The sequence below is a fragment of the Lepidochelys kempii genome, chromosome 7, assembly GCF_965140285.1.
Source record: "Lepidochelys kempii isolate rLepKem1 chromosome 7, rLepKem1.hap1, whole genome shotgun sequence".
NCBI lineage: Eukaryota > Metazoa > Chordata > Testudines > Cheloniidae > Lepidochelys > Lepidochelys kempii.
The window spans coordinates 121,902,837-121,926,893 of NC_136386.1; the positions used below are offsets into that span (position 1 = coordinate 121,902,837).

General features: G+C 44.2%; 1 protein-coding gene across 2 annotated transcripts in view; it reads left to right on the forward strand.

Annotated features, from left to right (window-relative positions):
• Positions 1 to 22,782, forward strand: part of ARL3 (ARF like GTPase 3) — a 38,895-nt gene extending 16,113 nt beyond the window's left edge. Inside the window, exons 4-6 of one of the 2 annotated variants that reach the window (XM_078853881.1) lie at positions 7,999 to 8,049; positions 9,164 to 9,341; positions 18,943 to 22,782. In XM_078853881.1, the coding sequence (XP_078710007.1) occupies positions 7,999 to 8,049; positions 9,164 to 9,341; positions 18,943 to 19,109 (396 nt within the window). In that variant the 3' untranslated portion in view covers positions 19,110 to 22,782. Of the gene's footprint in view, positions 1 to 7,998; positions 8,050 to 9,163; positions 9,350 to 18,942 lie in introns of both variants that reach the window. The other variant, XM_073354499.2, reaches the window with a different exon arrangement.
• Positions 22,783 to 24,057: the final 1,275 nt, after the last annotated feature.

Sequence of the window (24,057 nt, forward strand, 5' to 3'; positions counted from 1 at the left end):
AGAAACATTTCACATTTATTTTTGACTTTTCCAGCACATTGTGCTGATCACTCCTATACATGCTCAATTACAAGTCTCTCTGGTATTAATGGCATAATGTTAACATGATACTTTGCACATCTGTAGCAGTGTACATTGGAGAATCTTAAGGCATTTTACGGGTACTAATGAATTAAGCTACAAATAGTGAGGTAGGTTCAGTATTATCCTCCTTTTACAGATGGGGAAACTGAGGCACAAAACAGTTAAATGACTTGCCCGAGGCCAGCCAGGAAAGTCTGTGGAAGAGAGGCAGAAAGATAATGCTATCTTTAATTACAAGACTATCCTTCCATACCTATTTGAAGGTTAATGTTTGTAAAACTCTGAACGTGAAAACCTTAACTAAATGCTTAATTTATAATGTAGGGCCTTTACAGTTACAGGATGCAACACATTGTGTCTTAGAGCACTGTACAGAATACATACAAAATGCAGCCACTTCTAAGGGCAGGGTGGCAGCCAGCTGGCACCCACAAGCCTGCACAGTGGGGGAAGAGGAGGAATATTGGCCAGGGATATTGGGCAAATCCCCCACTCTTACCAAAAGTTCTACAGATTCTGTAAAAAAAACAGGAGGACTTGTGGCACCTTAGAGATGAACCAATTTATTAGAGCATAAACTTTCGTGAGCTACATTCTGAAGAATCTGTACAGATCAGCAAGGGCCTTTGATCTTGAGGTACATCTGACAGACACGGCCCAGCTGTATGTCACTCAAGTTAACCCCCATGGAAGATTTAAAAGCTGAATTGTCTCAGCCAACAACAGAACCTGTGTTGCCACTAAGTTTAGGAAATCCAAACCCAATGCTTAGATCGCTGAGGCTATATCTACACCACACAGTTTTCCAGGTGATTGGCACCCAGGTATGAGCACCTGGGTTAGCCTTGCCTGGGTGTGAGCATCCGCACTGCAGAGCTCGAACTGCGTTACTGCGTCCTCATTGTTTCTGCATTCATCTGTGTGTGCCTGGGAGTGAGTCCCATGGTTTTGTGTTGAGACGCCCTAGGATTCTTTCCCAATTGGTTGCATCAATTGCGAGAGAACTTGTCTGTCCTCTGGCCTGGGGATTTGTGGAAAGGCACTGGAGAGCTGTCAGCACTTGAGTGACTTAGCCTGCATCCTCATTTGCAAAGTGGGTGAGTTCCAGCCTGAGTTAAAGCAGGGCCCAAGCTCTAACCCACACTCCCAACCAGCTAAGCTCATCTGAACAGTAAGTTGTTGCTATCACATTGTTTTACAGATGGGGGAAACTGAGGCACAGGTGGACTGTGACCTGACTGTGAACACGTAGAAAGTCTTACATTACTTAGTCCCAAAGAGTTTACAATCGATCTTCTTATATGTTCACACAGCAGCTAGCACAGTGAGGTCTTGGTCAATGACTGCGGCTCTTAGGAGTGGTGCTACCTCAGTACAAAATAATAATTAAAAGTCAATATCAGAGCCAAGAACTGGCTCTTAATCTCCTGCAGTGTGCCATGCTCTAATCACTAAACATGCTGCCTTTCACCAAGGCGCTGCACAATAAAATACACAACAAATACCAAATAGCTGGGCTACTCAGCATCACTGTAACAGGGGTAGAGTATGGGCCTACAGAGAGGGGGCCAAGGTGAACATAAAAAGACATCTAGCACAAGGGTGAGACCTTACAAGGCCGGGTAGAATTAGTGGGGGAAGCAAAAGTGGATGGGAATCTGGGAGGCAGTGACCATGAGTTGGTTGAGTTCAGGATCCTGACGCAGGGAAGAAAGGTAAGCAGCAGGATACGGACCCTGGACTTCAGGAAAGCAGACTTCGACTCCCTCAGGGAACGGATGGCCAGGATCCCCTGGGGGACTAACTTGAAGGGGAAAGGAGTCCAGGAGAGCTGGCTGTATTTCAAGGAATCCCTGTTGAGGTTACAGGGACAAACCATCCCGATGAGTCGAAAGAATAGTAAATATGGCAGGCGACCAGCTTGGCTTAATGGTGAAATCCTAGCGGATCTTAAACATAAAAAAGAAGCTTACAAGAAGTGGAAGGTTGGACATATGACCAGGGAAGAGTATAAAAATATTGCTCGGGCATGTAGGAATGATATCAGGAGGGCCAAATCGCACCTGGAGCTGCAGCTAGCCAGAGATGTCAAGAGTAACAAGAAGGGTTTCTTCAGGTATGTTGGCAACAAGAAGAAAGCCAAGGAAAGTGTGGGCCCCTTACTGAATGAGGGAGGCAACCTAGTGACAGAGGATGTGGAAAAAGCTAATGTACTCAATGCTTTTTTTGCCTCTGTTTTCACTAACAAGGTCAGCTCCCAGACTGCTGTGCTGGGCATCACAAAATGGGGAAGAGATGGCCAGCCCTCTGTGGAGATAGAGGTGGTTAGGGACTATTTAGAAAAGCTGGACGTGCACAAGTCCATGGGGCCGGACGAGTTGCATCCGAGAGTGCTGAAGGAATTGGCGGCTGTGATTGCAGAGCCATTGGCCATTATCTTTGAAAACTCGTGGCGAACCGGGGAAGTCCCGGATGACTGGAAAAAGGCTAATGTAGTGCCAATCTTTAAAAAAGGGAAGAAGGAGGATCCTGGGAACTACAGGCCAGTCAGCCTCACCTCAGTCCCTGGAAAAATCATGGAGCAGGTCCTCAAAGAATCAATCCTGAAGCACTTGCATGAGAGGACAGTGATCAGGAACAGCCAGCATGGATTCACCAAGGGAAGGTCATGCCTGACTAATCTAATCGCCTTTTATGATGAGATTACTGGTTCTGTGGATGAAGGGAAAGCAGTGGATGTATTGTTTCTTGACTTTAGCAAAGCTTTTGACACGGTCTCCCACAGTATTCTTGTCAGCAAGTTAAGGAAGTATGGGCTGGATGAATGCACTATAAGGTGGGTAGAAAGCTGGCTAGATTGTCGGGCTCAATGGGTAGTGATCAATGGCTCCATGTCTAGTTGGCAGCCGGTATCAAGTGGAGTGCCCCAAGGGTCGGTCCTGGGGCCGATTTTGTTCAATATCTTCATAAATGATCTGGAGGATGGTGTGGATTGCTCTCTCAGCAAATTTGCGGATGATACTAAACTGGGAGGAGTGGTAGATACGCTGGAGGGGAGGGATAGGATACAGAAGGACCTAGACAAATTGGAGGATTGGGCCAAAAGAAATCTGATGAGGTTCAATAAGGATAAGTGCAGGGTCCTGCACTTAGGACGGAAGAACCCAATGCACAGCTACAGACTAGGGACCGAATGGCTAGGCAGCAGTTCTGCGGAAAAGGACCTAGGGTGACAGTGGACGAGAAGCTGGATATGAGTCAGCAGTGTGCCCTTGTTGCCAAGAAGGCCAATGGCATTTTCGGATGTATAAGTAGGGGCATAGCGAGCAGATCGAGGGACGTGATCGTTCCCCTCTATTCAACATTGGTGAGGCCTCATCTGGAGTACTGTGTCCAGTTTTGGGCCCCACACTACAAGAAGGATGTGGAAAAATTGGAAAGAGTCCAGCGGAGGGTAAGAAAAATGATTAGGGGACTGGAGCACATGACTTATGAGGAGAGGCTGAGGGAGCTGGGATTGTTTAGCCTGCAGAAGAGAAGAATGAGGGGGGATTTGATAGCTGCTTTCAACTACCTGAAAGGGGGTTCCAAAGAGGATGGCTCTAGACTGTTCTCAATGGTAGCAGATGACAGAACGAGGAGTAATGGTCTCAAGTTGCAGTGGGGGAGGTTTAGATTGGATATTAGGAAAAACTTTTTCACTAAGAGGGTGGTGAAACACTGGAATGTGTTACCTAGGGAGGTGGTAGAATCTCCTTCCTTAGAGGTTTTTAAGGTCAGGCTTGACAAAGCCCTGGCTGGGATGATTTAACTGGGAATTGGTCCTGCTTCGAGCAGGGGGTTGGACTAGATGACCTTCTGGGGTCCCTTCCAACCCTGATATTCTATGATTCTATGGGAGCTGTGAGAGAGCGACCAAGGCTTAACAAGGCTGAAGAGGGGGAGGTCCCTTCTCCATTACGGGCTTTCAAATACAGCAGAGCCAGCTTAGTCAGCGAGCTCCTGTGTAGGCTATCAAGGCACAAAACACAGGGCGGCCATAAAATAATCACGACTGCTCCGTCAGGGATTATCTATGGTGCTGTGTATGGTGGGCAAGCACTATACAAGTAGGCAGAAGTCAGCACTGCAAAGCAGCAGCCAGGGAGCCTTTGACTGCTACAGCAGACACTTGAAGTCCGTGCATGGTGAAGATCTGTCTCCATGGGTATATTGAAGATATATGAAGATGCGTCTCCATGGGTATATTGCAGGCCATGTGACTCCCAGTTCTTCCTTGCCAAGCTTGTAGCAGCAATTAAACCGCCACATTCCCATTACATTTACTGCAAGGGAGGGGAGGTGGGAAAATAAAGGGTAATTCTAAGCCCGGAGGAGGGGAAAGTACCCCTCCTCTCTCCCCCAGCCTACTCAATACAACAGGAAAACCCTGTTTTGTAGAAGGAGTAAGGAAATGGGCAGTGAGGAAAAGGACCGGTTTCAGCACTGGTGGACGGGAAGGTAGGCGTTGCACAACGGCTGGTAGCAGTCACTTCCTGACCCATTTCCACCACCGTTTGCATGGAAATTGCGACGCGCTTCCACCAGACTTGATATTGGCCTATTGTTTTTTTAGAAAGCACATGAAATGCAGGTGAATGTTTTTCTCACACTCTGTTCGTGCTGGTACAGCATTTACAAAGATAATTTAAACTCGAGTTGTGCCACCGAGCCCATGCTACCCCTGCAGTAACCAGTTCAGATGGGCTTTGCAATGCAGGAACTCTGGGGCCAAGATAAGGTGCAATCGCAAGACTCCTTCCTCAGCTCCATTCAGATTTGCATTGCACAAAGGGAGAGGACCCTCCAAAAATGTTTGAAAACCATGAAGTGATTGCACATTCAAATCAGTGCAGGTGTGTGTGAATGGGAGATACTCCAGCTCTACACACCTGTGATATTTGGAAGCTTAACCCAGTCAAATAAGGTGCGGTCTGTTTGGATGATTGCATATTCAGACACACACCTGCAGCGATTTTGCATGTGGCTTTCTGCTTTGGAAGTAGGCACTTTACATGTACTGCGCTGGTTGGCGTTGTGCTGTGCACTGGAGGATTGCCTGCAGCCCTGTCACCGCAAACTGTAATCTAGTTAGATCTTGCAAGTTAAGCGCTGATAGGAGACCCCCCAAAGAAAAGCCAGTGGCTGCTAGAGAAAGGATTGGTGAGTGTTAGGGGGCACTCCTTGTGAGCGCTGAACTAATGCCCCAGCAGTGTGAGCTGGGGACTCTGGTACTGGAGAGGTCATCTTTCAGGTGAGATGTAAGGCTCAGTAGCTGACCAGTCATCCTCACTACACATCCCATGACACTTTCTTCAAGAGCAGAGGTGTCAGCCCCAGTGCCCTAACCAAATTTCAGTTTGAAGAATTATGTTCTCTCCCATAACTACCTCACTTTTGGCTGGATATGGTGGTCCTCACTTCCTGTCCTAAACAGTTATGTAGTGTTCCTGTGCGCAGTAGCTAAACAGATAGCATTTCACCCTAAAGGAGGCAGCTGTTGATATTCCTTCTTTGTAATTTTAACAAGTTTTCCAACAGTAGATAAGATATGGCATCCTCACTGAGGAAAGCACTTAATGACATTTTAAATAGCTATTTACTATAGTTTATAATGTTTCATTTAGTGCTTAGGAAAGATGTTGAAATGACACCAGATCCCTCAGCTCGTCTACTGAGCATGGACCAGTATAGTATGGGCAGCGGCATTGTAAACTTCCTATGCATATGCTGTCCTCCACCAGTGTGCATCAGCTCTGATTTGTAAGGATCATGAAACCACAGTAAGTAGAGGAAAAAATGCATGAGGTCACCAGTTACCTCTTCCCCTGGCAAGCATACGAGTTTTCCTCACAGCATATTAAGTTCCTACTAACTCCAGCCTTTCCCAGTCAAAAAGAACAAACAGAATGTTGGGAATCATTAAGAAAGGAATAGATAATAAGACAGAAAATATCATATTGCCCCTATAGAAATCCCTGATACGCCTACATCTTGAATACTGCTTGCAGATGTGGTCGCCCCATCTCAAAAAAGATATATTGGAATTGGAAAAGGTACAGAAAAGGGAAACAAAAATGATTAGGGGTTTGGAACACCTTTCATATGAGGAGAGATTAATAAGACTGGGACTGTTCAGCTTGGAAAAGAGACGATTTAGAGAAGATATGATAGAGGTCTATAAAATCATGACTGGTGTGGAGAATGTGAACAAGGAAGTGTTATTTACTCCTTTTTGTAACACAAGAACTAGGGGTCACCCAATGAAATTAATAGGCGGCAGGTTTAAAACCAACAAAAGGAAGTATTTCTTCACACAACACATCATCAACCTGTGGAACTCTTTACCAGAGGCGGTTGTGAAGGTCAAGACTATAACAGGGTTCAGAAAAGAACTGTATAAGTTCATGGAGGATAGGTCCATCAATGGCTATTAGCTAGGATGGGCAGGGGTGGTGTCCCTAGCCTCTGTTTGCCAGAAGCTGGGAATGGGCAACAGGGGATGGACCACTTGATGATTCCCTGTTCTGTTCATTCCCTCTGGGGCACCTGTCATTGGCCACGTCCAGAAGACAGGATGCTGGGCTAGATGGACCTTTGGTCTGACCTAGTATGGCTGCTCTTATGTTCTTATGTTTGGAGACTGTTCTACAGTTTAATCAATTTTGCTGTTAGGAATTTTTTTCCCCTGATATTCAGTCCACATTGTCCTGGAAGCATGGAGTCTCTGTCTGACACTGCAAGCAAGGGGGCCATTTGTGGTGTGATGGGGGGAATTATGGACACCGATCCCCTAAGAACCAGACTGACACTCATTCCACTGAACAGCAGTCCGCAACTTGCAGTCACTCCTGGTCAGGGATGGATTCATATCAATGACCTGGAAATGAAAGGCCCCATGTTTCGTTGCCAGGCCCCTCAGTCAGCTGGGGACCCCGACTCTCATGTCACACATACACACATCTACCAGTACCTGAACCATTGTGGAGTTTCTTTTCAATTGTCCTTAGCAAGTTACTGTTTGGGGAAGGTTGATTTTGGTCAGTGTAATCCTTCCTGTGTTACATGATATGCAAACACTAAGGCTCCACATTGATTTAGGCCTGTCTATTGTTTTAAACAACTGAACTGTTTCAACCACATTAGCGATGAACAGGGGCATAGTTCAGAGGGATGGGAGCAGCTGGCTTTACTAAATGCATATCTAGCAAGAACTTCAAGGAGCCTGAAAGACTGTGTGGAGCTAAAACCTCTTCCACAGGTTATGCCACTTGCATTTACCCCCAGAGTGTTCAAAAACAAGTTCTTAGTCTGCCAAGGAAGGAAACTAACTAATTCAGTGCTGGTGAAAGATGCCGAACTGACCCACATCTCCATAAAACAAACAGGCAGAGCATAATCAGTAGAAGTGCAAGCTCCTCTCACGCTGCCCCCTGTCCAATGGTCTTAGCCCTGCCCTGGAAGGAAATTCAATCTCCATGACCAATTCAGTCCATTTCTTCGCTGTCAACACAGTCAGTAGTGGTTTATGTGGACACATTACCACTGGGAGGCAGCCTGATTTACTGTACTGAGCACAGAGCTGGGAGGCAGGAGACTCCTTTGTTCTGATCCCAGCCCTGCCAGCAACCCCCTCTCTGACCTTGACCAGTCCACGACCCTTTTCTCCCCATCTGTAAAATAGGGATAGTTGCCTACCTTCTGGGGTGTGGGGTGGGGTAGTTACTGTTTGTACAGCACTTTACATAAATGTTTGTGCCTGTGTAAATGATAAGGATTGCTATTGGGAACTGGATTCAATTCAGTTTTATACAGGCTACTACATCCTTCAATGTATTCCAAATAAAGTAACTCCTTCGCCTGTTTCCTTTGTAGATCTATGTCATTGACAGCGCAGATAGAAAGAGGTTTGAAGAAACTGGTCAGGTAAGTAACTTATGTTCAACTCTCTCTGAAGTAAGGTTCATTAATGCCCTTTCCATACAGAAGTTAGGAATATACTTGTTGTTTGTGTGTGGAAATTTGCATTTCAAGTGGGGCTTTCCTTTCAGCATCAGCATAAATTATTAGTTGTCTATTAATTTGATGAAGGGGCTACCCTTGGTTCACCTCTACCAGAAAAAAATGGAACCAAATGTTTAAAGCCTAAACCTTTTCAGGTCCTTCTGAATCTTGCCAAAACAAGATCATAAGGAATCATGTTCTTATGATTTCCACTTAAATTTGTAAATATTGACTTGAACGTTTCTTGGGTCTGATCAGAAACATTTAAAAAGTTTTGTAACTCAATTCTGTTTTATCCTGGTTTTCAGAATGCAAGTAAATTGCTTTTTTGGCCTAGAATCTGATCCATGATGCAACTCATTCTTGCACAGCAGTACAAGATCTCTTCTCCCTCCTCCCCCAAAACAAGGACAGTCTGTAGCGGTTCTTGAGCCATCCACTCCCCAACAAGCACATGTTTTACAAAATACCCTGCAACATGTCATGCAAGTGAAACTAAAGTCTGGCCAGTAAAACCTATCGTTCAGCCTGGCTTTCAGCATTCCTTCAGTAGGTAGCACAGCTTCCTTGTGGGAGGGAGATTTTTGTTTCTGAAACAAGATTCTCTTTTACGAGTTACAGTTCATAAAACTTGGATCAAAAATCGAAGCTTGTTACTAGCATCATTGCAGAGGTTCAAATATATTAGAGATAGAACCACCTGATTTCAAGGATGAGTCAGGGCAATAACTCGATGTATTTTGTGTTGGTTTCCAGAGAGCAGGGATTGGCAAAAAGCAGAGTTGTAGCCTTTAAAACAACTGTTAATTTCAAACTAAGCTAAAGACTCACATAACCTGTAATTGAAAGAACTTGCTTCTGAACTCTGAGCACAGATGATTGTACACTCTCTTGCTTTTTTGTAATAGGATCCAGGTTTCACTGGAACACTCACTTCCAACATTTGCCCTAAATATAACTCTAATTAGAGACATGATCATCCTCTGGTGGTTAAAGGCTTCTCTCCCCCCCATAACCCCCTTTTTAAATGATATAGGAGCTGGCCGAGCTCTTGGATGAAGAAAAGCTCAGCGGAGTCCCTGTGCTCATATTTGCTAACAAGCAAGATTTACTTACGGCTGCCCCTGCTTCGGAGATTGCTGAGGGACTGAACCTACACACGATCCGTGATAGAATCTGGCAGATCCAGTCTTGTTCAGCCCTCACAGGAGAAGGTGTGCAGGTGAGGTGATAGAGAGGGCTTGTTGTGCCAACATACCTTACTGAATGAGGAGAGGCTGTGTGGTGTTATGAAGGAGGCCAGTGATCACAAGGGCTCCTCAGAAAGCAGAATATCTTAATCAAGTTTTAGGAAGGCATTTATTTATTTTAAAGAGATGATGTCAGGTTAATCATTTCATGAAACATGTTGTCTTACCTGTGCTGTTAACTCCTTAGATTACTACTGCATAAAACTTTCAAAATCAAATTTACTTCCACTGATGCTGGGTTTTGCTTCAGCTCAGACAATGGAGAGAGGCTGGTCAGTTTCACTTTGGTCCAGCCTAGAGCACAAAAGAGCTGCCTGATGGTGGGACCTACTTATGATGGTAGCACCTGATGTGGCTAAAACTCTGTAGACTAGGCTGAGCCACGTCCCTGAATCAAGACTGAAACGTGGTTTTAACTTTGTTGGGTGCTACCACGTAATAGCATACCAGGTCGTACAACACGGTAATTTTTTGTAACATAGATGGGACTTGAGTTTAGTCGGTTTCACGCTTTCGTGCATTAGTATAATATTTGAATATTTGGGTTGCAAACACTGTGGGAGGCTGTTTACATTCCAACTCAACTCTTTTACTTAGAATTTAAAAAAAAAAATCTGTCTTTACAGAACCCAAAGTGTGGGCCTAAATATACCAGACAGTAGCCTTCCAAGAGCTTTTATTTATTTAGCCAATATATAAACTTCGCTGCATTTGTAGCCAAGCTTGTGAAACATTTCAGCCCTATCTCTGTTTTGAAGTGGTGCTGTTACAGGGTATTATAATGTTATACTATCTCAGTAGGTGACTTGGACTTGCTGTTTCCTAATGGATTTTTGCCCCACAATGGCTATTATTCAAACATAAAATACTCTTGAAGAAATAAAGCAAAAAGGAACACAAGCTTATATTTCAAATGTGTACATGCATCCCCATGTCACCTCCTCCCTCTCCCCACTCACCCGCCTGCCCCAGGCTCTCACCCACTTTGTTGCTCCTACTCATTTCTCCAGGAGGGAGCTGTGTTGGCTCAACAGCTGTAAACATGATTGGGTGTGGAAGCATTAAATGCTGAAAAATGAGGATTATCAGCTTCACCTCTATTAGCTGAAAAATGCTCCTCTCCCCAGCTGATCCAAGTCTTTCTAGACCTACATGGCTGCTTTCCTATTGTCTGCTTCTTCTCATTGTGCCTTCAGATGTGTGCAGTGCACCTGTGTGTATCTAGTAAAGTCTAATACAACCTAGTACGTGGAAGTAAAATCCACTCCTGTGCTTATGTCCAGATAGCAGAGGCCAAGTCATTAAGTATCTGCAGACTTAAATATTTTGTTCATCACCCTAACCTAAGTGAAATGCATTTAGATGTGAGCCAGATAATGTCTCACTTTGTCACCCCCATTTTCCGGTACTGTAAAAGATGGCAGCTTATTACAGAAATGATCATCCAGTGGGAGGGTGGGCAAGTCATAACCTGCCCTAGAGCCTGTAGAGTGAATAGCCATCCCCATTCCCAACGAGCTCAGAGAGGAAGGATGGTCCAATGTTTAGGACACTTGTCTAGGACTTGGGAGACCTAGATTAAAGTTTCTGCTCCACTCCAAACTTCCTGTGTGACACTGGCAAATCCCCATGCCTCAGTTTCCCCTCTGGACAATGGGAATAACTGCCCTGCCTCAGAGGGGTGTTGTGAGGAGAAATCCATTAAAGATCATGAGGTGCTCAAATGTTGCAATGATGGAGGCCACATAAGTACCTCAGATAGATATCTAGATAGGCAGACAGCACTTCACCTCCATGGCGCCATAAACACCATCAAACCAGACAGCAAGACGCTCTTGCTTTGGCCAGGAAACATTTCTGGAAACACAACTAGAGCAAGGATTTTAGATCTCGGTTGGCTCAGACTAGGGAGGAGTCATTTATCCTGCCTTTTGGGTGTGTCCCATGAAACCACAGAGGCAGGCCACCCCCTCAAACTGTGGGGAGGGGTTGGGATTAAGACAAACACATGAGGTTTGTGTTACAGTATCTCTGCACCGTGCTGTCATATGGGGAGTTTAGATCCCTGTGCACTACTCTGAGAACTTCTCAGATAATGTTGACTTTAGTGACAGAAAAATAAATGAAGATGCTGGAAGCCAAGAAGCATCCGGTATTTAGAATGAAAGCAAGAGAACAAGCCTGCTGCCATTGCTGGCAGTGGAGCATAGTATCCAGTTAGACCTGAGAGACGGTACCAATGGATTTTGATAAGAGGGGTTTCTCTGGAATGAGTATGTGCAGGAACTGAGTTCATAGGGAAGGTTTGGTGAGGGCCCCAAGGAAGAACAATGAGCAAGGATAAATAATGACAATAACCAAAGGGGAACCAGTTTGAAGGTCATTTAATTAGTTTAGTTGATAGTGCCATGGTGTATAGAATTGGGTAGTTAAGACTGGGGATTTCAAGGTTAATGAGATTAGATTATGGTTAATAGAATGATATAAATTTAGAGAATTTAACTATTATTTGAAATAGGTTCGTTAATAAAAATGTTAATTAAGAAGGGAATCTGCGTTGTCATCTTGTCCTTTAACATTAACCTTTTGGGACTTGAGAAAGGTCACAGCAGCTTCCTTGGAAAGCCATGAATAAAAGTGACTGGGTTAGAGGGAACCCCCACAGGTTAGCCCCCTGCACCAAGCTGTCACCCACTGGGCTGCCAATAGCACCAGCTTGTTTCCGCTTCCAAAGAACAGAGTTTCATTACCTCCTCACTCTCCTTAGTGAAGCTGTGGACACATCGTTCATTTTGTTCATGAGACTATGGCATTGTTCAAAGAAGAGAGACTTCCATTACGCTCTGAGTGCATTTGAAGCAGACCCTTACTTTGTCTGTAATTCAGAGCTAGCAAAGGCAGAAGGATTGTCTCTCTGCAGTAGTGATTTGGTTTCTGCCTCACAATCTGGCATAAAGACTCACCCGGTTTGCAAGTGAAAGCTCATGTTTATATACCATTGACAGCGTAGCAGAATAGCAGAAGCAGTGTAATAAGTGGGCTGTGTATGGTATATGGTATGAGGTGGTAATTGGTTCTGGTGACAACAGGGGACAGGGGAAGCAGTGCCTCATAACAGTGATTTGTTGGCAGTTAGACGCTCTGGGGCAGGGGTGGCCAACCTGGGGCTCCGCAGCCACATGCGGCTCTTCAGAAGTTAATCTGCGGCTCCTTGTACAGGCACCGACTCCGGTGATGGGGAGTCGGTGCCTGTACAACAGAGATGGGGTGGGAAGGGGCAGCCACATGTGTTTCATTTTGCTATCTACCTGCCTGTTGGGCCTGCTTAATAAGAATCCTGAACGTTTGTTGGACGTGATTCATGCCTTTGGACCAGTCTGCATTGCACAGTTTGCTGCATCATGGGACCATTTTATAATATCCCTGAGATGGGACCAAACTGTGCTACTGCCCTGTAAAGGCTAAGGGCAAGTTCCTCAGAATGGTGCAGAGGGTCCTTAAAGCTGTCCTAAACGGGTGGGGGGGCGGGAATCTTCCATTGGCATAATGCTGGAACGCATTATGCTCTGCTCAGCCTCACAGCAGTAATGGCCCCTTGATGCCATTACAAGTCTGTGGAAGTTAGAGCAGCCTTTAAACTACTCTAATCTGTGTCAGGGCCAGTTTGGCCCCAGGATTATGGGAGGTAGAAAGGTGGCCTAGAACCACCTGTGCCTATCCCTCTTCAGCTGAGCCCTAGTATTGTACTATGTTAATATCACAGTTTGGCCCATCCACCCAGGCAAGAGGTATTATGAAGTGGCCTTTGACAGTATAATGTGCTGCATTAATAGGCCCTGAGTTTGTTTTAAGGCCAGTATGCACAGGGACTTACCATATTTTAGCCAAGTTAGACACACCTTTAAATTGCATTAAAAACCCATTTGGATAACAGTAGCTATACCACGGTGGACAGAGACAGGGGTTGCAGGGGATAAGGAACAGCGGAGCTAGGAGCAGAGAGCTTAGTGATGTTTAATGTGGGAGCAGAGAGGGAATTGTCAGAACTGTGTCAGGAATACAAGATTACAGGAGTCTAAAAAGAAATTTACATCTAGGCAAAAAATGTGTAGCCACTTGTAGCAGGATGATAGAAGCAGCAGCCTGGAAATCTTAGGTACCGGGGCAGGATATTAGCAGTGTGGACAGAGAAAAAAGTAACATTTGAAATAAGGAGTATGCTGAAAACATCCAAGATAGCGAATTTTTAACTCCCCTGACCCAACTGATTATGGCATACCCAGGTTTACCTGAAGGAATTAAGCCTTATTGCCCCCAAGGTCATGTTTAGGGGTCAGAAGTTTGTGACTGTGCCTGATCCCTGGTTTATCGCATGGGAGCAGACATCAGAAGGTTCCTAAGAGGTGGAAGGGACTTGTTCACTTGTATTTGAGGTCTTATTACTTTGCTCTTGTAGCTAAATTGCTGATAGCATGGGGTTTAAAACAAGTTGAGTGCAGTCAGCCAATCCCAGCCTGCAGCAACCCTCTCCAAATCTGCCAACACAGCTCACCTCTGGCCTGCTACCCCAGCTACTATTCCAACGTCTAGTCTGTCCTGAGTAGAGAGTCTGCCAGTCATGGCACATTGCGTGGTGCTTTACTGTATGCCTGCTCTGCAATCAGAGGGGTGTCTGCAGCATAGCCGAGCTAGTTTCAATCTCGCTAGCTCCAATAACAATAGCAGGGAAGCCCTGGCAGCACAGGCCATACCAATGCACCAGGACCCTGGGTGTGCACTCTGTACTCCAGTGACTAGCCCATGCTGCTGCCCACTGCTGTTACTGGAGTAGCTAGTTCAAGGTATGTCTACATGGGCTGCAGTCACACCGCTGTATTAGAAATGGAAAAGATTCAGAGAAGGGCAACAAAAATGATTAGGGGGATGGAACAGCTTCCATAGGAGGAGAGATTAGAAGGACTGGGACTGTTCAGCTTGGAAAAGAGATGACTATGGGGGGATATGACAGAGGTCTAATAATTTGTGAATGGTGTGGAGACCATGAATAAGGAAGTGTTATTTACTCCTTCATGTAACACAAGGACCAGGGGTCACCCAATGAAATTAATAGGCATCAGGTTTAAAACAAACATAAGGAAGTACTTCCTCACACAATGCACAGTCAACCTGTGGAACTCATTGCCAGGGGATGTTCTGAGGCCAAAACTATAGCAGGGTTCAAAAAAGAACTAGATAAGTTCCTGGAGGATAGGTTCATCAATGGCTATTAGCCAAGTTGGGCAGGGATGCAACCCCATGCTCTGGGTATCCCTAGTCTGATTGCCAGAAGCTGGGAGTGGACAACAGGATCACTCGATGATTGCCTCTTCTGTTCACTCCCTCTGAAGCACCTGGCGTTGGCCACTGTCAGAAGACAGGATACTGGGCTAGATGGACCATTGGTCTGACCCAGAATGGCCGTTCTTATGTTCACTGATTGCAGTGTAGACATACTCTGTGTGAGGGGCCATCAGTCTCATTCATTCTTGTGACCAAAATGCAGGATTTGAATCCAACTCTTCAGAAAAGAAAAGCTAGGAGTATCCACTCGCAATAATCCTCCTCATTGACTGCCATGCACAGGATATGTTGCCCATATGTGGAAAGGAGCCTTGTCACTATCGTTCCATGAGATGCTTTGCAGTGTAGTTTCTCCAGCGTTTTAGCCAACATGAATTTGTAGCAAGGGCTCTGTGGGTTGAGGGGACTTATTCAATAAGGTGCATGGACTTTTCCCGCAGTTCAGTGTTTAGCGTCTTTTTTATTGATGTTTACTAGCTGTTTGTAAATGAATAGAGACAGTAAAATCCGAAGAATTCTAACTCTCTCCCCATCTATGGCGTTAGATTTAATATCTGCTTGGGAAGGGAATATTACTACTGTATTCATGTTCATTCTTAGAATAACTGCTAATGCCAAAGCATACTGCTTCAGAAGAGTGCAAAGTTAGTTATTATTTGTACTTTATGTATTTTAGTCACAAGGGTGTAATTGTTGTTGTTGTAGGGATGAGGTACTTTTCATAAAGAGTCAATTTCAAGTACGTACAGGCAAGAAAATATAAGGACAAGGGGCAGAAGAAAAATTGCTCTCATTGTTTTTAAATCCTCTATGGACTTGGTCCTGTCTTTTGTACCCACCATTTTTCTTCCCCTCCCTGCTCCTTCTGTACCTGATGCAAGAGTCTTCTCCAGCTCACCGCCTCCCATCTGAAACAGCCTCCCTGGGTGTCTCCACCATAACAGCTCTCCTTCCCATTTCAAACCTTCGCTGAAGGTTTGTTGTCCCATATCTATATTTTTCTTTTCCCTTCCATTGTATTCACCTCTCTGCAAAGCATACTGGGATACCCTCTGTAGGAAGGATGCCACACACAATAAAGTTGCAATAAAAACATTTAAGTTATCTTTAGTGCTTGCAGATAACAGTATTTTACTCATGTTTCTGATATAGCAAACATTTTTTCCTACTGGGACATGTTAATCCCTCAGACCCTCCCCCATGAACTAATTAGATATTAAAATTAACTCGTTCTATAAAATGGCTTTAAAAGCCATTCCTGCTTTAAAAGTTAGGTGACCTAGGTTTGGATTTCAAACCCCTTGGAGTTCATCTTTTGTCTCTCACAGTGCTTTGTCATTCTTTTGCCCTCGTTATATGGTTGATGCAGTTTAGGCTCCCGGCCATGGTAAATCCCAACATAAACTCGCTTTATGATCCGCGCCTCTCGGGTGCTCCAGTGGGCTGATATCCCCTCCCTGAGCTCCCTAATGGCACCGGGCCGAGTTTTAATCACTGTAAATTCAGGTTCTGGTCAGATTAGCTGGGAGATAGGATGCGCATTTGTTGTTTTGCAGTGATGTATTGTTTATGGGATTACTGTGCTGAATAGCAAAGGGTGTCAGCTGATATTTATTACTTTAAGCTGTCTCAGCTGTTCTGGTTCAGCAAGTAAACCTAGATTCAAAATGAATGAGGGGCTCTGCTTGCCTTGTATGCCATGATGTGTGCAAATGTGATTATTGCTTCAGACACTGGGGAAGCTGAAATCATTCTGGGAGCATTTTTTACCCTTTGCAGGCAGTCATGCAGATTTCTAAAGAACACAACCGAGCGGAGGGCTTCAACATATCTCCGTCTAGCTCCACTGTAAACCTATGGCCTCGTGTACCTTGAGAATCTCTCTCCAAAGTGATGCGCTTTAAACCACTAAAGCATTTAAAGCATTACATGTTTTACACATAGGTTTTACATTGTTACTGAAGGGAAAACACAAAGCTCCTGGGCCTTAAAATGAATTTACTCCCGACTTTTCCCATTTGGTCAGAGGATTTCTGACAATTTGTTGTACACACTGATCTCCGCTGCAGTACTAAATAAAAATGAAGAAAGTGACCCTCCCTGAGGTTAGGCTTAGAGCCATTATTAGAATTAGGCCTCTGTGTGTGTGTGTGTATGTATGTCCCATAGTAATCTGATGCACCACTGGGTTTGTTTTATAATTTAAAACTGCAGCAAGGGTCAGTTTAGAAAACCACTGGACCTCTTCCAATAAGAACTACCCAATGGGACAGCTACCAGGGTAAATTTCTATTTTCAAACTGAGATACCTTATGTGCTCCTGATTAAGCCCTGAGGATTCAGTATCCTCTTTAAAACCTTCTGTATGACCACCATCTTTCTGGCTAAGAGCTAGACAGGACTCTATTCAGAACCAATCTATGAATTTCCTTTCTTTGCTAAAAGGGGTTGCTGTTGTGTGCCAACAACACTCTTCCATTGTTATATGCAGCATAGTTGTCGCCATGTCAGTCCTAGGCTATTAGAGAGACAAGGTGGTGAGGTGGTGAGCCGGTACGACATTGTGCATCAACTATGGGAAAGGGACTGAGAGACTTTTTCCATTGGACCATATGAACTGGAACCATAAACTCATTGAACATTAAATCCCACCAAATGAGGGTAAATCCATCCTCATCATCATATCCACTCATTATACTCCACACCTGAACATCGCCATTATATGGACAACATACCCCCATATCTCAATGTTTGTACTTTTACCCGTTAAACTTTTACCCCCAATCGGGGAGACTGCAGATTATGTATTCCTTACGCCACCCATTCCTAAACCGAATTTCGCACCCCTTGATAATCTGTACCTTATTCCCTGATAACCAGAAACTTCTGTGCTTAAACTCTGTACTGTTTTCTTTTTATTTCAACATTATCTTAATAAAATTATTAAATTTCTTATTAGATCAACTTCTGTTGGTGAGAGAGCCCTGAAGAAGAGCTCTGTGTAACCTCAAAAGTTTTTCTCTGTTACCAACAGAAGTTGGTCCAGTAAATTAAAAGATATTCTCTCTCCCACCTGTTCTTTCTTACTGACGCTCTTGGGAAGATCAAGCTCTTAACCTATTTCTCCCACTCTGTGCTGGCCTGAGAAATAAGAGAGCAGGAAACAACATGCAGCCCTGCCACTGGACAATGCAGAAAATTACTAGCAGGCTGCTCAAATATTTTTAAGGTCTAACGGCTTTAAAGGTGTAGTGATAGTTAGCAAAGTGACTCTACGAATGACCCACTGGGGCTCCCTGTCCTCTCTCTGCCGTCCCCGATCTCATCTGCCCAGTTTACAAATCCAAAGATGGATTTTCAAACCTCAGACCTGAAAATCCAGCTGGCTTCCTCCTTTGAACATCATCTTTCATACTAACTAAAGACTCTTCACTTGGACTCTAGGGGGCAGTTTAGAGGGTGCACATGGCTGACGAGAATCCAGCTCGTGCACTCGGCAGGGCTTTTAGGTCAGCCGCATGAGCAGGTAAAATGATGCTTTCTTTGCTGGAGCATTCCCTTCAAGACAGATCCCAACTTGCTTTATGGACAATAAACTAGGACTCCCAGCAGCCCTGTGTGGTAGAGGAGTGTTATCATCATAGATGGGGCAGTCTGTCTATTTAACGTACTTATATGGCCCCCATCACAGGTGCATCTGAGTGCCTTACAGTCCTTACTGTATTTCTCCTCCCAACACCCCTATGAGGCAGAGCAGGGCTGTTATCCCCATTGTACAGATGGGATCCGAGGCACAAAGAGACAGGAAGTCTGTGGCTCAGCAGGTTATTGGACCTGAATACCAAGTTAGCACCCTAACTCTAGGGCCAGTGTCCTCTAAAATTGACATACAGGAAGACTGAGTTACTTGCCCAGGGTTGCAGGAGTCCATAGCAGAACCTGGAATTGAGCCTCAATCTTTTTAATGACAAGTCAGTCCTAACTCAGAGGACTCGGACACAGAGGTGGAATGAGAAGACAACCCTTTTTTACTGAGTCCCTTTTCTGACCATAACAGCTCTGCGACAGGAGCCACTGAACAAAGGGGAATTTGCAGTTTACGTGTCGCATTGTGGGGAATTATGGGGAGAGTGGTACAAATATGTTTTCCAAATGACAGCTTGAGGATTCCTTATCCCCTTCCTTGACTAATCTGCCTTTCTCTGTGTCCACCTTTTGTCCGAAGGACGGCATGAACTGGGTCTGCAAAAATGTCAATGCGAAGAAGAAATAAACCCCCCTGAGCTGCATGGAAATGGAAGAGCTGTGGAAGCTGAATTCTATCCTGGAAGCACTAATTTGCTGCTTTCTGACCAAATGTTTTTTCCATCTGTGCACAGCTACAGCTGTTAAAAAAAGGGAACAACAACAGTTCAACCCACGGCTGGAATTGGACCTTTACCTGCTCTTTAGTACAGTTATTTTTCCCAATAAAGGAATTGTACTTGCCCCCCCCCCGTATAAATAGTATTAACTGTCTCCACACTCCTCTGATTAGAAAATGTGATTTTAAACAAGAGTAAGCTTGTGATTCAGGTTAGAGAATTCCAATAGGCTGGGGGCTTGTGTTTGGGCTTCTGCAGAGCCAGTATAGTCACCGAGATGATCACAGCATGCCCTGCACCCCACTGGTTCCACAGTCATCCTGGCCATTCTCAGATGTCAGTCAAACCTTTTCCCCAAAGCAGATGTTGTTTCGGTAGCAAGTGTGGGTTGTTAAAAGACGCACGTCATTTTGTGTAAGGTGGGTAGAATTCTCATGTCATCCCCTGCCCCCTGTAGCCCTAAAAAGAACCTTCATCTTAACCAGATACAGCAGTGATGCTGCACCCCTCCCTAGAAGTGGGAGAGGAGCCATGTATGTATAACCTAAGCTTTTGACAGTTTGAAGGCAAGGAAGGGGTAGCTTTTCCTCCAGCTAAAGTAAAATGCAGACCACTTCACGGTGGCAAATACGTGGTTACCCATGTTCAGTGCAAGGGTGGGCGGTTATATTTTTGAAATTAGTCTTGGTATGCCACAAACCCTGGCCATCGAGGTAACTGTGCAGTGAAGCGCAGTTAATTCCATGTTTCAGTTCCTAGAACAAGGTAAAACCGCTCCCACTTTTCTCTTTTTTGAACACACAGTGTATTTTCTGCCTTCTCTAAAATCTTTCACTTCAGGAAATGCACTGGGACTTGTGGAGTGAAAATCTACAATTGCTTTGCAGTGGGGATAGCTTTCTGCAGTTGATCCTAGGTATGAGGCTGGAGCCATGAAATGGCCACTGTGGGAAAGAATCTCCCAGTTTAGAATTAATCCCATGTAGGGGTAGGGATTGGAATAATGGCAGATAGGAAGCAGGAAGGAAAAGCTTGTTCTAAGACGATGAGTCGTTTTCCCTTGACTGACAAATTCCACAACTTCTTCAGTCCAAATGGATGTGTCAGAGGTGAGATGGGGGTACTAACTGGTAGGAAGGAAAGGGTGCTTGTCCCCTGTAGGTCCCCAATTCAAATCCAGCCCAAGTTGACAGGGACTAAGAGTCACTGGCACCTGAAAGCAGTTGCGTCCAGTGCAAAAAAAAAGCTGCTGGCTCTCAGTCCAGCTAGTTTCTAGCATACAGATTTACAGATTGTTTAAAAAAAAAAAAAATCCACCATCCTGATTGGCAGCATTGCTTGCAGCCCAAGCATGAAGGCCAAAGAATGACCACAGCCGTGCCCTGCCCTCTCATCGCTAGGAGACAGCTTGGCGGGCAGTGTGGGAAAAGGTTGCCCTGCCTGTACCCTGGTGATCCTGCTTTCTGGAGAGCCAGAGTACATCTGTCTCCAAACCCAGAAGGAGAATGGTGTGGAGATTGAAGTGAGCTAGCCCCAGTGTAAAAACCAAAAGACTGGGGAATAAAACAGGCTCAAGTGAATTCCTAAGCGATAGCGAAATACGCAAGGGGACATGGTTCTATCTTTGTGCAGAATGAGCAAGGCAGCATGATCTGTTTAAAATCAGCTTGCTCAGTGACTCTCACCTGCAGCTGCAGTACCTTATCCGGAAGCCCAGGAATCTTCGCAGCACATGTTCCCAGGGGCTACTCGGAGTAACGCATCGCAGCATGTGTCTGCCTTTGCTTTATTGTTAGTGCATCCTCCTGCTGTAAACAATCGCAGCTCTCTTACAAAGAGCGAGGTTGTGCTGTTTAAGTGGCTAAATGCAAAGCTTCAGAATATGGGCTCCCAGCCTTGAAATATGTCACCTTTGCGGCATTGAAAGTGTAGAGTTTCTGAAATGCTTCCGCACCCCTAAACGTCAACAGTTTTAAAAAAACCCACACTACTGTGACCTTAGGTCCCTGCCACTTTAAAAGAGCCTTGAGTTAGGCTCTTCCCTTCTCTTTTATCACGTCTTTAACAAGCAGAAAACTATACTGGCTCGTTTCTTTTCAGCTAAGAAGCAACTGATAATGGGTGTCGCAATTAACTGTTTGCATTTGAAAAGATTTTCCTTTTTTTCCATAGTCAGACATATATACACTTGGAAATTGTATTTGTTTAATTTTTTCCTAGAGTCTCAACTTGGAGAGGGGAAATTGACTTTGTTGGTCATTGAGTCCAGAAATGGCTTGCTGGATCAATAGATATATGCCTGCATGTAGCGAGGCATGCTTGCATCTTTGGTGCAGGCATCTACGCACACAATGCTCCCTGCTAAAATCCAGCAGACACAAGTAATCAATCTGTTCAGGTAATAATGGAGAGAATGTGATAGTGTGAGGGGCTACCGGAGTTTTATTTCCATGTGTGTAGCGGGACTTAAGTAGACCATGCCATACTGATGACCATAAACTTTCTCCTTGTGGTAAACAAGCCTCCATGCATCCACTGGATGGGAATTTAAAAGTACTTGAGACACAATTCACCTGCCATCTCTTATTTTAATATGTTTACAGTCCATTCAACCCTGATCAGCTAAGCAAAGCTTCTCTCCTCCCTCAACACCACCTGTCTAAACACAAAGCATAAGACCGGTTACAACCATCCGGAACACCTGCCATCGTTGAAAACAAATCTCCATTGCACCCGCCAGGGTCACATTCAATTTATGCCAATTATGGTGTTTAGGTTTTGTCCTTCTGACTATGTCTGCTTTTTCCCCTTTAAAGGAAGTTTCTATGGAAACAAACTGTCTCATTGGCATGGGTGGAGTTTATTCATAGACTTTATAGCTTCAGAGATTTCAAGGCCAGAAGGGACCATTACGATCATCTAGTCTGACCTCCTGTATAACACAGACCATTAAATCCCACCCAGTAATTTCTACATCAGGCTCAATGATTTGTGATTGAAGTAGAATCTCTCTTTTAGGAAGACATCAAGCCTTGATTTAAGGACTCCAGGTGACAGAGAATCCACCACATAACTTAGAAGGCTGTTCCAATGGTTAATTACCCTAACTTTTAAAAACGTACATCTTATTTCCGGTTTGAATTTGTCCAGCTCAACTTCCAGCCATTGGATCCTGCTAATGCCTTTGTCTGGTAAATTAGAGAGCCTTCTGCTAGCGCTATCTGGGTTCTTAGACGGGGAAAGATGGTGGAACAGTTAAAGCTCTGGATGGAACATCAATAGTTCTGGGATAACACTGGCTTGAGACATACTAAGTTCTCCTTTTACCCATTTTCCAACTATATTCTGTGCACATTAGGGATTTTTGTATTCTTTCTAATTGCAAGTGATCACTGTGCTTTCGTTATTAAATATATTTGTATAACAATAGCACCCACTAGCTTCATTCAGGATCACACCCCATTGGGCTAGGGCTCCATACAAACCATACATGAAGATGCATTTTCTTCCCCTGGAGAGCATACGGGCTAGGCTATCCAGTTCTGTCTTATTGCAGGATATAATCTGGCCCAGACACTCTCTAGTTTGTTCCTTTTTTGAATTTGCTCAAAGGGATATTTGCAATATTTGGTCATGTTGTAAAATTCAGTGTATAATTTAGATGTCTTTGTCAAGAAATAAAAATTGAGTAGAAACAAGAAGCCAGTGTTTTGAGTTTATATTTAGTTTTCAGCCAAGGGTTTGGGGTTGTGTTGGGTCTTTATTTTTCAGACCATCCTAAAGGAAGACTTCACTTTTAAAGAATCCTATTCTCTATAGAATGCCTTCAATATTTCAGCTCTGCCTCTTCTCATCAAAGAATTAGAGATTAGTTATGAGTAGAATGCCTCACAATTTTTGAAACAAGTCGTCTTTTCCCCCTGAAAAATGGCTTTTTATCCAAAACCAACATTTTTTGAAAAAAAAAAACAAAAAAAACCCTGGCATTGGACTTTGCTGGGTTGTTGGTTTTTTGGAGGGTTTTTGAGTGCGCCAAAGATACACTTTAAAAAAAAAAAAAAGCTTGATGCTTTTATTGAAAATATCAAAAAGATTAACAAGTTCACCAACAGTTTGGATAACATTTGATCAAAACGATTAAAAAGCAAACTTTTTTGTGTGTGGGAAACCAGAAAATGGTTGAGTTTTGAACACTTTGAAATGAAACCACGTTTGACATTTTGGGTGAAACTACTGGATTTTACCTGTTCCTGCAACACTACCCCAGGCAAACGAGAGAGATCAGCAATCGGAGCTTTCTGAAAGGTTGAGTGTATGTTCCCTCTATACTCAGGACAGCTAGCAGACTGGCAAGCCATTGGAAAAAACATTATAGATGGTCACACCATATTTTAGGCCCTTTTTTTTTGGACTGATCCTTGATATTTTTAAAGCAAACTAGGAAATACTTTCACATCTCGTTTGCCTAACGGATTGGATGTGAAAAATATTTCTGTGGCAAGTGAACACGCCAGGAGTTGTCTAAGCTGTCACAATGTTATATATTGTCCCCCCCCAATTCTCTGCATTTTCCCTCTCCTGTTTCTATTTACAGTAGGCCTTGATGTAATTTATGACAGGTCTGCGTGTGACCTTGCATGTGTCTGGTATAGCGAACCACAGATACCCTACATGCAGAAGCCTTGCTGTGACATTTACATGATGAATTTAGTGCTCTAAAAGGAGTTGACTGTACTGGAGGGGAAAAATAAAAAACAACCCAGCAAGCCACAGGCTGAAGGAGAAATAAAAGAACGTTTTCCATTGCTGTTTAGCCAACACGTCTCTCTTGTTCACACCATACCGATATCCTTGACTAAAACCTTTAGCAGAATGTGGGAGTCTTTTGGGACTGGAGTGCTGGAGATCTCACTCTCCCAGCTACATCCCCAACATCACTAAGCAGACACCCCGCTAGTACATCTCATCTACGGCTT